Source organism: Lathyrus oleraceus, chromosome 2 (assembly GCF_024323335.1).
Source record: "Lathyrus oleraceus cultivar Zhongwan6 chromosome 2, CAAS_Psat_ZW6_1.0, whole genome shotgun sequence".
Classification (NCBI taxonomy): Eukaryota; Viridiplantae; Streptophyta; class Magnoliopsida; order Fabales; family Fabaceae; genus Lathyrus; species Lathyrus oleraceus.
In genome coordinates, this window is record NC_066580.1 from 257,748,534 (window position 1) to 257,760,636 (window position 12,103).

Consider the following 12,103-nt stretch of genomic DNA (forward strand, 5'->3'; position numbering starts at 1 on the left):
CCAATGCAAAGCCCTATAAGTACGTGACCATTGTGATCCTAATGGAGATCCTTTTTCCCAAGCTTTGAACCATTGCCTCCATAACCTCCATTAAAGGATAAACTTGAGGATTTCACTTGAAATCGAGTTTCGATTCTCCTTCTGTTTTGAGATTGAAACTCCAAAAATCTAAGTCTTTCATTGATCCATTTGACTTCATGCAAGCATCTAAAGTCGAGCCAAGGAAAATTGGAACCAAGATAAAGCCAAATTGGAGCTACCCGAAGGTGAATTTCCTCAAACTTCTCTTCTTCGATTCTCCCTCATTTCTCAACTATTTTGATTGATTATTGGTTGTCTGAAGACCTATCAATGTAGGCAACAAGATTGAGTTGCTTTGAGGTTAAATCGAAGCAAATCAATTCATGTTCCTCAAATTTCAAATCCATGTATCTTTCAATATACTTGGAATTGGAAGAAATTGAGGCCAAATTCGAGCTTCTGAGCATTTTTCCTTTGAAATATGTCCTTGTTTTTCATTTTCCATTTGGTTGAGGGTGGACCAGTCCGGTGAGGTCCACCGGAGAAGATGACCGGAGCTAGGTTTGTGGTGTCGTGTCTCCAACCATCTGATCTGTTTAAAACGTTTTAATCATGACCCTCGCTTCTGATTACCACGCGTGTACACGCGTTGACTGTGAAACATGATGGAAGCGCGCGTTTGACCATCAGATATGCCACCTCAATTAATGATGGAGATCTGATGGGCATTGATTTTTTGAATTTCTTTTTATTTTCTGGTTTTTCATTTAATCCCTTTATTTTATTTTATTCATATTAATTCCATTTTTAATCCAAAAAATATGGGACTTTCACCAAAAATCTTTAAATATTTTTCTCTTCCATATTTTGAATTAAAATTATTTTTTGGATTAATTTTGATATTTTTCATGAATTAAATTTTTGTGTGCATATTTTTAATTGTTTTAAAATACTTCTGACTTTCCAAAAATCATGAAATTTTTTGTCTAAGGTCCTTTGACATTGTTTGACCTAGGATAAATCCCTTGGCCATTTATTTGGTGTTTTGAAGGGATTTGAGTTTTTGTTCAAATTAAATTGCATTTTAATTCATTTTTAAATTGATTTTTAATTCAATAAATGTTTGAAAATTATGTTGAGCCATTTTTATGATCTTGTGATGTTGGACTTTCTGTTTGGCCTTGATCATGGTTGATTTGACTTTTGTTTGACCAATACTATTGGATTTACGGGATTGATGAAATATACATTTCATCTCCCAAAATGAATGGATAATATTGATCAGATGAATTTTTTTGGATTCTATTTCCCCTTCCCTCTTCATCTTCATCCCTATTCTTCCCCAATCCATCATTGACCAATGACCTTGTGTCAGATGAATCAACATGAGCCAGACTGAGATAGGTCATCCCCTCATTTATTTTAGTGTGTGGTATATTTTAGGAGTTTGGTTCTTTGTACCAAATCTCTAACATGCATTAACACCTGTATTTTTATTGTCCGACCTCAGATAGTTATGACTTCTACATAAGTCCAATTATGATTGCTTAACATAGAGCTAAATTTGATTAAGAAGGCATATCATTCTAGTAAGTGATATTGTAAGTCTCCCATTCTTCATGGCATTGTGTGGATACTTGACCTTTTTTCCTTTCATGAGAGCTAGTGACATACTTGTTGAATTATCCAAGTTAGAGCCCTTCTCATGGATGATGTCTTGGTTCAAGGATTCATGGTTGTGAATAATGACTTAACAAAATTAAAACTCATCACTAACATTTTACTAAAATTTGACAAACTCTTTATTAATGTTGCTTTATTTTCAAGTCATTTACTTAATGCAATTTAAATTTTAGTACCTTTACCATTCATCTGCCATTTATATTTTTCATGCAACTTGTTTATGTTTCAGTTCTTTTCACTTTGCTCACTTGAGTCATATCCTATGTTTATATATATATATATATATATATATATATATATATATATATATTGTTTGTTTTGTTTCTGTTTGTGGTCTTAGGACCTTAAAACGCATAAATAACAACAAAAACCCAAAAAAAGATATCTTGGTGGACTGTTGGACTTGATCTAAACTTTTAGACTTAGAATAGGCAACCTCCCTATGCTTTGAGGACTTGGCCAATGCCACTATCTGAGACTGAGTTATCCTTACCTGTACCTTTCATTTGATGCAAGACCTTAATTGACTTTGGCTTTGAGCTTACTTGTTATACTGTTATTTTTGTTGATGTCTGATGATTGTTCTGAGTTGATCAAGGAATATTTCATCTAATGCATTGGAAGAAGTTGAAGACTGTTGGTTATTGGAGTTGCTTACTTAGATATTCTGGCTATCTTTATTTGATGTCATGACCTTCATTTGGTTTGCTTGGAATTTGCTTATGCTTGTTACCTACTAAAAGTTCAAAAGGAAAATGGGTTTCTATATGACATCCTTGTCTGTTGGATTGCATCCCATTGGTCAGATCTTTTCAATCCTTAACTTTTAAATTCTTGTCTAGGATAATCCCTTCATCTCCTTCCACTTCTTAAATTTTAAAAAAAAATATCTCCCTCTTTTCAAAAACTTTCTTTGTTTGTGTTTTTCTAACTTATACATGTTTTAATGATTATAAACTTTGGTCTTATGCCAATGAACTTTTAAATATTTTTCTTAATCAAGCTTGTAAATGAACTTAAAAATATTGACTTTAATTTCAAAAAGACAAAAAAGAACTAACAACCCCATTCAAAATTTTGGCCTTTTGTGCCTTATTAAATTTTTGTTAAAATCAATTCACCAACTTCTTTGAAATTTTTACCACGAACTACGAGATTTTGATCCCTCATTTTTATGTTGGTACGTAGGCACAAGACCAAAAGCCTTGTCAAACACAAAACTATAATTAATGAATTCTTCTCTCATCCCCCCACTCTATAATTTATGAAACATCATTTAGACCAAATCACTTGCACACAAAAAGGGTTTCCTAAGAGTACCTAAGACACTTTGGATGCTAATACCTTCCCTCTGTGTAACCAACCCTCTTACCTGTAATCTCTGACATTTTATTAGTTTTGATTTGAAAACTTCTTATCTTTGCGTTTTCTTCGTATTTTTGCCATTTTCCTTTGGAAACAATAAAAGCGCGGTGGCAACTCTGATTTTATTGATGTTAAGTTTATCCATAGCTTGATGATCATGAATTTACCACTACACATTGTTGTGTGGTTTGAATAAAATAAGTGAGATTTCTCAAATGTTATGTGTGTGTGTGTGTTTGTCTATGTGTAGTTTAGTCATAGTATTTCCAAAAATACCCTTATGTCTTTCAGGGCCGGCCCTGTGCAAGTGCAGCATGTGCTGCAGCACAGAGGCCCAAATATTAGAGGGTCACAAATTTTGAAATTTTTAATTTTTTTTCATAAATATTAATAAAAATAAATAAAATATTATTAAAATATTCAATAATTGAAAGAAATGTTATTATAAAAACTCAATACATACAAAAATCAAGATTGATCAAAATTTAAAATAATTATAATTAAATTTATTTTTAATTAATACATAATTGTATTTTTGATATATTTTTTAAAATTATTATAATTGTATTTTAAAAAAAAATTGGGCTCATTTTTTAATTAGAACGGAGCCTCCGATATGATTGGGTCGACCCTGATTTCTTTACAAAACTAAATAACTACCGAATTGACTTACAACTTTGTTATGTATAAGTTTCACCACCTTATATTATTTTGACTATACTTATAAGCATATTAATCTACACAAATTTCTAAATAATAACCACCTATCGAAATATCTAAATTAGAATGACAATGTGATACTTATGATTTCTTGGTAGCCTTTTTAGAAATGGATTTCTTCTTCTAGATTTTTGCACATAATCGAGATGTTCTTAGTGTTATACTTTGCTAAAGTTGTTCTTGTTGTTCTCCTTGTGTTTAGTTTTGTCCTCCATATCTAGATTACTTTGCTTTTGTTGCAAGTACATTAATGTTCCTGGTTAGTTAGATTTTGAGTTTGAGTTTAAGTACCTTCATCACTTCATCTGTTAATAAATCTTAAGACTTTGTTTGCGAATATGAAAGGGATAGGAGGGGGAATTTCAAAAAACATAATGATAGAATGAAAAGAATTGAATGATTTTGATTTGGTGGATTCTAGAGGATTTCTTTTTATTTATAACGCAAAATCTTTTTAATCTAGGATACTCAAAATTTGTTTAGAGGAGAATTTTGGAGGACTTACATAAAAAAATCAAATATATTTTATATTGTTATGAAAATTAAAAATATAATAATTATAAACATTCATTTATCATTTATACAAAAACACAATTTTAAAAAATATTAAATATTTCATTAAAATCTTAAAAAGATTTAAAATAAAGACTAAGGTTTCATTGAAATCTTAAAAAGATTTAAAATTTAAGATATTTATTTATTTATTTTTTAAACGGCTTATTCTCTCCGATTTAAGTTATTATGTATAAAATATTTATTCAGAATTATAATTCACTTTATCATTTTAATACAACATTAATTATTTTTTCCCCTCTAATACACCTTCTATATTTACTCTTCGGTAACTATTATAAACAAAATAAATGATATTAAATCTTGGTCCTATTATAAATATTATTCAATAATTTTTAAGTTAATTAATATTTATGTTAATGTTATATCCTTAATTTAATTTAAAAGTATTTAATAGGGTAGTTGATCCATCAAATTTAACTAAGGATATTATACATCAAATTAAGAAAATTAACTATACTTAATAAAAAAATTTAATCAAAGTAAAAATAAATATTTTTGCTTATAATTATCATCCGAGGGAATATTTATTTCGGTTCTTATTATAAAATCACATATAATTTAACTTTTTCATAAAAACTAATTATATTTTTGAATTTGTATAAAATGGGCATGGCGTGTTATAATTTGAGACGAGAGATATAATTTATAAACTCCATTGTGGATTGTAGATAAGGATGAGAATATGTCAAACCATCTAATAGGAATATACGGCCTAATCTATACAAATTTGTAATAGATCAGACCTTTTTTTAAATAGAAAATACTTAAGTTTTTTTTATAAATTTACTTAGTTAAAAAATATTAGGTTTCAGACTATAAATTTTTCTTAAACATGTCATAATTTTATTGTATATTATACTTTGATTTAAAATAAAAAATAAAATTTTGTTAGCTTGAACAACATATAAAAATAGACTTAAAAATATTTTATGAATTGAACTATGTTTTATATATATATATATATATATATATATATATATATATATATATATATATATATATATATATATATATATATATATATATATATATATATATATATATATATATATATATATATATATATATATATATATTATATATATATATATATATATATAAATTTTCCTATATAAATAATTTTACAAAATTTATATTATTTAATAAACTCAAATAAATTAATATGAACAAACTTTTAGTATAATCAATCTTTTAGGTTTTTAACTCATATAAACATTAATATTAATATAATTGTTTTGTTATATATACTTAAATGAAATAAACTTTTAATCAGATTAATAAATAAATCAAATATTTTAAAAAGTTAAACTTAAATTTAAAAATAAATTTATAATAAACTATGTGTCAGATTTACACTTCTAGTATATTTTTGACCAATTAAATTTAGATTTAACAAATCCTATTTCGACAAGGTCTATTCTCACCCTAAGTATCAAAGAAGAAAGAAAGGACATAACCTATACTCCCTCGGTCTCACTAAAAAATGTTTTATTTGGATTTTTTCTTTTTGTAAAATAATTGTCATTTTACAATATAAATGTAATATTTATTATTATTTTTCCATTATTATATTTTTATTTATTTATTTTCACTTTATCAAATCACTAACTATAAATAATAATGGTATTTTTATAAATGGTATTAGTTTTATCATTAAAATCAACTTATTCAATCATTTCCTTAATAACAGTAGGTGAATTGTTATATCACAATAAACTCCTATCTACACTAACCACATTATCCAGAACGGCTCTTCCACCACCACACACCACCACAAACCAAACCACTGCAATAACAACAACAGCTTCACAAGTTCCCCAACTCCACAAAAGTCACCAAAACAAACTACGAAGACAGAACGAGATAGAGAACGTAACTTCTTCTACGGATAACAATGCTCTTACGTGGCAACATATCTCCTCCTCTCTCACTCTCTCTACAACTCAACCTCACAACACGAACCCACCCTCGAAACTTCACCCTTTCATCCCGATCAAGCCTAGACTACCCACTATCAATATCCGACGAGGCACTCGAGTCTCGAGGTTTCATTCTACGGCGAACCGCAGAGGGGCTAAACCTGGAAGCGCTGAACAAAGTATTCGTAGCGGTGGGGTTTCCGAGACGTGACCCGGAGAAGATACGAGTGGCGCTTGAGCACACGGACTCGATGGTGTGGGTGGAGCAGAGAAAGTCGCAGAAAGCAGTTGCGTTTGCGAGAGCTACTGGGGATGGTGTTTTCAATGCGATAATTTGGGATGTTGTTGTTGATCCTTCATTTCAAGGGATTGGGCTTGGGAAAGCGGTTGTGGAGAGGCTGATTGAGGACCTTGTGGTGAGAGGAATTTCGAATATTGCTTTATATTCTGAGCCTCGTGTTCTTGGGTTTTATCGGCCTTTGGGGTTTGTTTCTGATCCCGATGGGATTAGAGGAATGGTTTACTCTAGAAAACAAAAAAGAAAATAGTTGGACTTTTCTTTGTATTTTGATCATGTATTTTATAATTTATTGATCGATTAAATGCTAAATTATAGCTATGTATTTTAAGAGTAATTACATATTTTTAGCTTGTGTTTTTATGACAAAAAGCTTGTGTGACATTGCGTTTTTACATAAGGCATCAGTTCCAGCATAACCCAAGGCAAACATCGTGTGATTTTGTTACTTTTTTGGCGAGAAAATCTGCACATTGTCTTCATTGAGAATATGATAAATAGAGATAGTTCACTAAGCCATTAAATCCTTAATGAGCTCCATTGGGTTAGCATTCTGGTGAAAATATTGAGTCTCTCCATACAATAGCTTTATCACCATTACTTGATATTATCATCTTAGTTAGGTTGTTACACTTATTTTAGTTAGGTTAGTTACACAAGTTAGTTATATCTAACTTCTTATTATATTAGAATAGGTTATCTTTCAATATATAGGTTATCATTAATTAATTTGAAATAAAAAAAATTAATGTTATTTGCATTCATCATATTTACATTGTATTATGGTATCAGGGAGGTAGAATTTTTCAATTTTTTTTCGTCAGCGTATATTGAGTTTCTTCTTCATCATTGTATACACTACGCCAAAAACTGGAATAGACAGCGCCCCTTAGATGACGCTTTATTACAAAAGCGCACTCTAAAGTGAAGAGAAAAAATAAGGAGCATACTATTGGAATAGACAGCGCACTTTAGAGGGCGCTTTTGTAACAAAGCGCACTCTAAAGTGAAGCGAAAAAATAATGAGGAAATGGAGGGACACCAATAGAGGACGCTTTATTGAAAGCGCCCTCTAAGGGTAACCTTAGAGGGCGCTTTTTAAAAAGCGCTCTCTATGTCCATGTACATTTCCAGTTTATAAGGCGCTTTTGGAAAGCCTTAGAGAGCGTTTTTAGAAGCGCCCTCTTAGGCCCCCTTTAGAGGGCGCTTTTGTAACAAAGCGCCCTCTAAAGTGAAGCCAAAAAAAATAATAATGAGGAAATGGAGGGACAACAATAGAGGGCGCTTTAGTGAAAGCGCCCTCTAAGGTTACCCTTAGAGGGCGCTTTTATAAAAGCGCTCTCTAAGTCCATGTACATTTCCAGTTTATAAGGCGCTTTTGGAAAGCCTTAGAGAGCGCTTTTAGAAGCGCCCTCTTAGGCCCCCTTTAGAGGGCGCTTTTGTAACAAAGCGTCCTCTAAAGTGAAGCCAAAAAAAAAATAATGAGGAAATGGAGGGACAACAATAGAGGGCGCTTTAGTGAAAGCGCCCTCTAAGGTTACCCTTAGAGGGCGCTTTTATAAAAGCGCTCTCTAAGTCCATGTACATTTCCAGTTTAAAAGGCGCTTTTGGAAAGCCTTAGAGAGCGCTTTCAGAAGCGCCCTCTAAGGTCCCCTTTAGTAAACATTAAAATTATAACATATACTACATGTCTCTTTATTTTCCCTCTCTATAAGCTATTTCGTTTACGTAACTGGGTTTTCTCTCTACTGCGATTACTCTCTACTGCGATTACTCTCGTCCTCCGTTCGTTCTCCCTCCCTCACCGTCATCGTCGTCGTCGCCTTTTTCTGCTGCTGCGTTCACGTTCACTGAGTTATCTGCGTCCACCGTCACTGTTCACTTTCTTCTCCATCGTTACCGTCACCTGAAGGTATTTCTCTTCTCCATCGTTACCGTTCACTTTCTTCATGTGTTTGATTAGGGTATTTTTTAAACTTAGTTTTACATTTTGTGCATTATGTTGATTAATGTTGTTTACGGCAAACTGAGTTTTTTATTTCTGATTGAAAACTGATATCATTTGAAGTGTGTTTGAGCTTGTGCTTGGAAGTTTGATGATTATGGATGCAAGTTTGTTCATGTTCCAAACACCATAAGTTTGCATTGGTCTTTTGCATGCAGTAGGTGTGTGTGAGTTTGTATTCAATAATGATAAAAAAAAAAGAGTTTAGATTGTTGTAACATGAGAGAAATGGAAGGTATATGAATGTGTTCACGTATTGAATCATTGTCTTACTTGGGTCTTATTGAATCATTTCTATATTACAGATAAAATGGCTAACCAAGACGATACCCATGACGCGAATGGATCACGTAACAATGTTGAAAAAGAAATCAAACGAGGATTGACTGTTATGAAGTCAATCATTCGTGTCTCAATAGAGGATGGGTATCTACCTAAAGTTACTTTTGTAGTGGTCCAAAAGAGACATCACACCCGTCTCTTTCCTGTCAACCCCAAAGAGACCGATAGAAGTGGAAATATTATGCCAGGTTTTTTCAATATATTTCTCAACGCAGCTGGTATATATTATCATTTGAATTTATCACTTTTTGCTGATTTTGTTGTTCTAAATTGTCAAAGGAACCGTGGTAGACACCAGCATTTGTCACCCTAGGGAATTTGATTTTTACCTTAACAGCCATGCCGGAATTCAGGTAATATTAGCTATGTCATTTAACTTTATGCCATTGTTTACTATTTGTTGCTCAATCGCCTTTTGACAGTTCTGTGTTATTTGCATTTGGACGTGTTCTTTTTGCAGGGGACTAGTCGACCAACGCATTATCATGTGCTGTATGATGAAAATAAATTCACTGCAGACCAGCTACAGAGTTTGACCAATAACTTGTGCTACACGTAATGATATGATTTGCTTTTTTAATCTTAATTAATATTTTCTAAACTTGTACTGTTTTCATTTAATTTTAGAAGCCTTCTGATACTATTTTTTTCCATTCAGTTATGCGAGGTGTACTCGATCTGTCTCAATAGGTTTGTTACTCGATTCCCTTTGCTTGTTTTTGTTTTAGGCTATACAAAACTTTAGTTTAACAAAAATGTTATCTTGTATGCAGTTCCTCCTGCCTATTATGCACACTTGCTAGCTTTCCGCGCTAGATACTACATAAGTGAAGTTGAAAATTCTGATTCTGGTTCTGCAAGTGGAAATAGGAGTGCCACCAACTTTGTGTTGACTCTGCCATCTATCTTGGAAAACGTCAAAGAAGTAATGTTTTATTGTTGATCTTGATTTGTCGTACAAGCTTCGAGGATAGATTTGGGAGTTAGGATATTCACCATGCCTTTTTTGGATATACTACTTATGCTGCCATCTGTTTTTTTGGTTGAGCCTTATTTTGTATGGATGTGCGATAGAACTACTAGACAGCTTTTGGATATACAGAACATGTTTGCCACCATGGGTGGATGAGCGTTATTTTGTTTAGTATTGGTTAGAACTACTAGACAGCTTTTGGATACAGTGGTCACTGGGTGTTGGTTGCTATGGATCTTTCGAGACTAATATAGCTAGGTTGTATATTGTTGTACATATATGTATGGAATGTTGTTGTTGTATGCTGTTGTTGTATATATGTTGTATATTGTTGTTGTACTTTTACTAAATCATGAATATGTTGTTGTATATTTTTGATCAAAGAATCATATATTAATGTTGTATATATGGAGGATTAATGTTGTATATAAATGGATTCATGTTGTATATATCAATGGATTAATGGTGTATAACATTGGATTAAAGGATGAAATCAATATGAATTTTACACTTTTGCAGCATGCGAACAGGTTACCAATTAAATATCCACTGTTTTTCAAACAATTTTTTTTAAAATAACTAACACTTTAGAGGGCGCTTTGTCCAGAAAGCGCCCTCTAAACACTTTACATTGACAACTTTAGAGGGCGCTTTTTCCTGAAAGCGTCCTCTAAACACTTTACATTGACAACTTTAGAGGGCGCTTTTTCCTGAAAGCGCCCTCTAAACACTTTACATTGACAACTTTAGAGGGCGCTTTTTCCAGAAAGCGCCCTCTAAGGTATCCCTTTATGGACCACTCCAGAGGGCGCTTTTTTCTGAAAGCGCACTATAATGTGGCCACTTTGGACAGCGCTTTCTCCAGGAAAACAAAGCGCTGTCTTTACCTATGCCAGCGCCACTTTAGAGGGTGCTTAAAAGCGCTGTTATAGGCCAAAATAAGCGCCCTCTTTTCCCTTATTTGGCGTAGTGATATTGAGTTTCTTCACCATCATGTCATTGAGTATCTCCGGCTTTAGCCAACAATGGCAACATGATCATGAAAATTCTTGATCAACCAACAACAACAATCAACATCCAAGTCATCATCAATCAAGACTATTTACAGGTCATGACAAGCAATCTTTTTAAGTGAGAAGTTTCTCTAATTCCAAAACTGAACAGTAAATTTGGACACACGATAGACTCTTGTTATCTTAAATTTGGTTTTTGACTAAACCATTAGATCCTCAACTTTTTTGTTTTGTTTTTATTCAAAGTCATCCTCAACCAAGACACTTTTAAATAAAAAGTTCCTCTAATTCCAATGCAAGAATTTGGACACACGATAGATTCTTGTTATTTTAAATTTGGTTTTTGACTAAATCATTAGATCTTCAACTTTTTTGTTTTGTTTTTATTCAAGCTGATAATTTCTTCAAAATATCCTTTAGCTTAAGGAGGGTATTCTTGAATAAGTTGTTGGAATATTGTATGATTTAAATATTATTTAATTATTATATTTAAATCATCATTATCAAATCAAGAGTCTTAATTGATTAAGTGGTCAAATAAATTTAAAAGGCTAATTAAATTTCTATTTAATAATTAATTAATTGGATATGGATTCAAATATGAGTGAATATCATGATCCATTTCGGAATAATGAGAACCCTAATTGGGCATGGTCTCAATATACAAGCCACGTGTGTTCATTATTTGTCTTCTAACTTTCAAGATTAGTGCCAACGAAAAACTTTTTCAATAGATCCAGGTATTCCTGCAATCTCTTCTCTCATATACTAATATGTCGTAGATCCTATAATTCTATACATGTTTGTATTATCTATTTTATTCCGCACTAAAGTATAGGATATAAATGTAGAACATGTATATGTGATTAATTGTTATTGATTTAATTCCAACAAAGTTTATTGAGATTTGTAACTAAACTTCAAAAAAAATTGTGTGAATATGCGATTATGAAATATATTTTTGAAATTTATGAAGCATATATTTGAAATTCATGATTGTGTAAATTTTATTTTTCAAGATATGATTTTTTTATGATAATATTTGGGGATATTTTCTTTTATTTGTTATATCATTATGATAGTACGAAATTTATGATTGCGTATATATTTTCTTTGAAATGATATGTATGGTTTAAGTTCTTCCATATAAATTCATATGTACGCATGTTCTTTGATGTTCTTTCAAAT

The 12,103-nt window shown here is 31.6% G+C and overlaps 1 protein-coding gene and 1 long non-coding RNA gene across 2 annotated transcripts; both read left to right on the plus strand.

Annotated features, from left to right (window-relative positions):
• The first annotated feature begins 6,010 nt into the window (after positions 1-6,010).
• On the plus strand, positions 6,011-6,964 carry LOC127119068 (serotonin N-acetyltransferase 2, chloroplastic). The gene has a single exon (XM_051049284.1). It carries the CDS (start codon positions 6,260-6,262, stop codon positions 6,830-6,832), a length of 573 nt encoding a protein of 190 aa, XP_050905241.1. The 5' UTR covers positions 6,011-6,259; the 3' UTR covers positions 6,833-6,964.
• A 2,422-nt stretch (positions 6,965-9,386) lies between these two features.
• Positions 9,387-10,004, plus strand: LOC127119070 (uncharacterized). Its single transcript, XR_007802587.1, has 3 exons — positions 9,387-9,484; positions 9,588-9,619; positions 9,703-10,004. It is a non-coding gene; the product is annotated as an uncharacterized LOC127119070 (long non-coding RNA).
• The last annotated feature ends 2,099 nt before the right edge of the window (positions 10,005-12,103 follow it).

Coding starts and splice junctions, on each gene's coding strand:
- LOC127119068 (XM_051049284.1), top strand. CDS start 6,260: ATGCTCTTACGTGGCAACATATCTCCTCCTCTCTCACTCTCTCTACAA.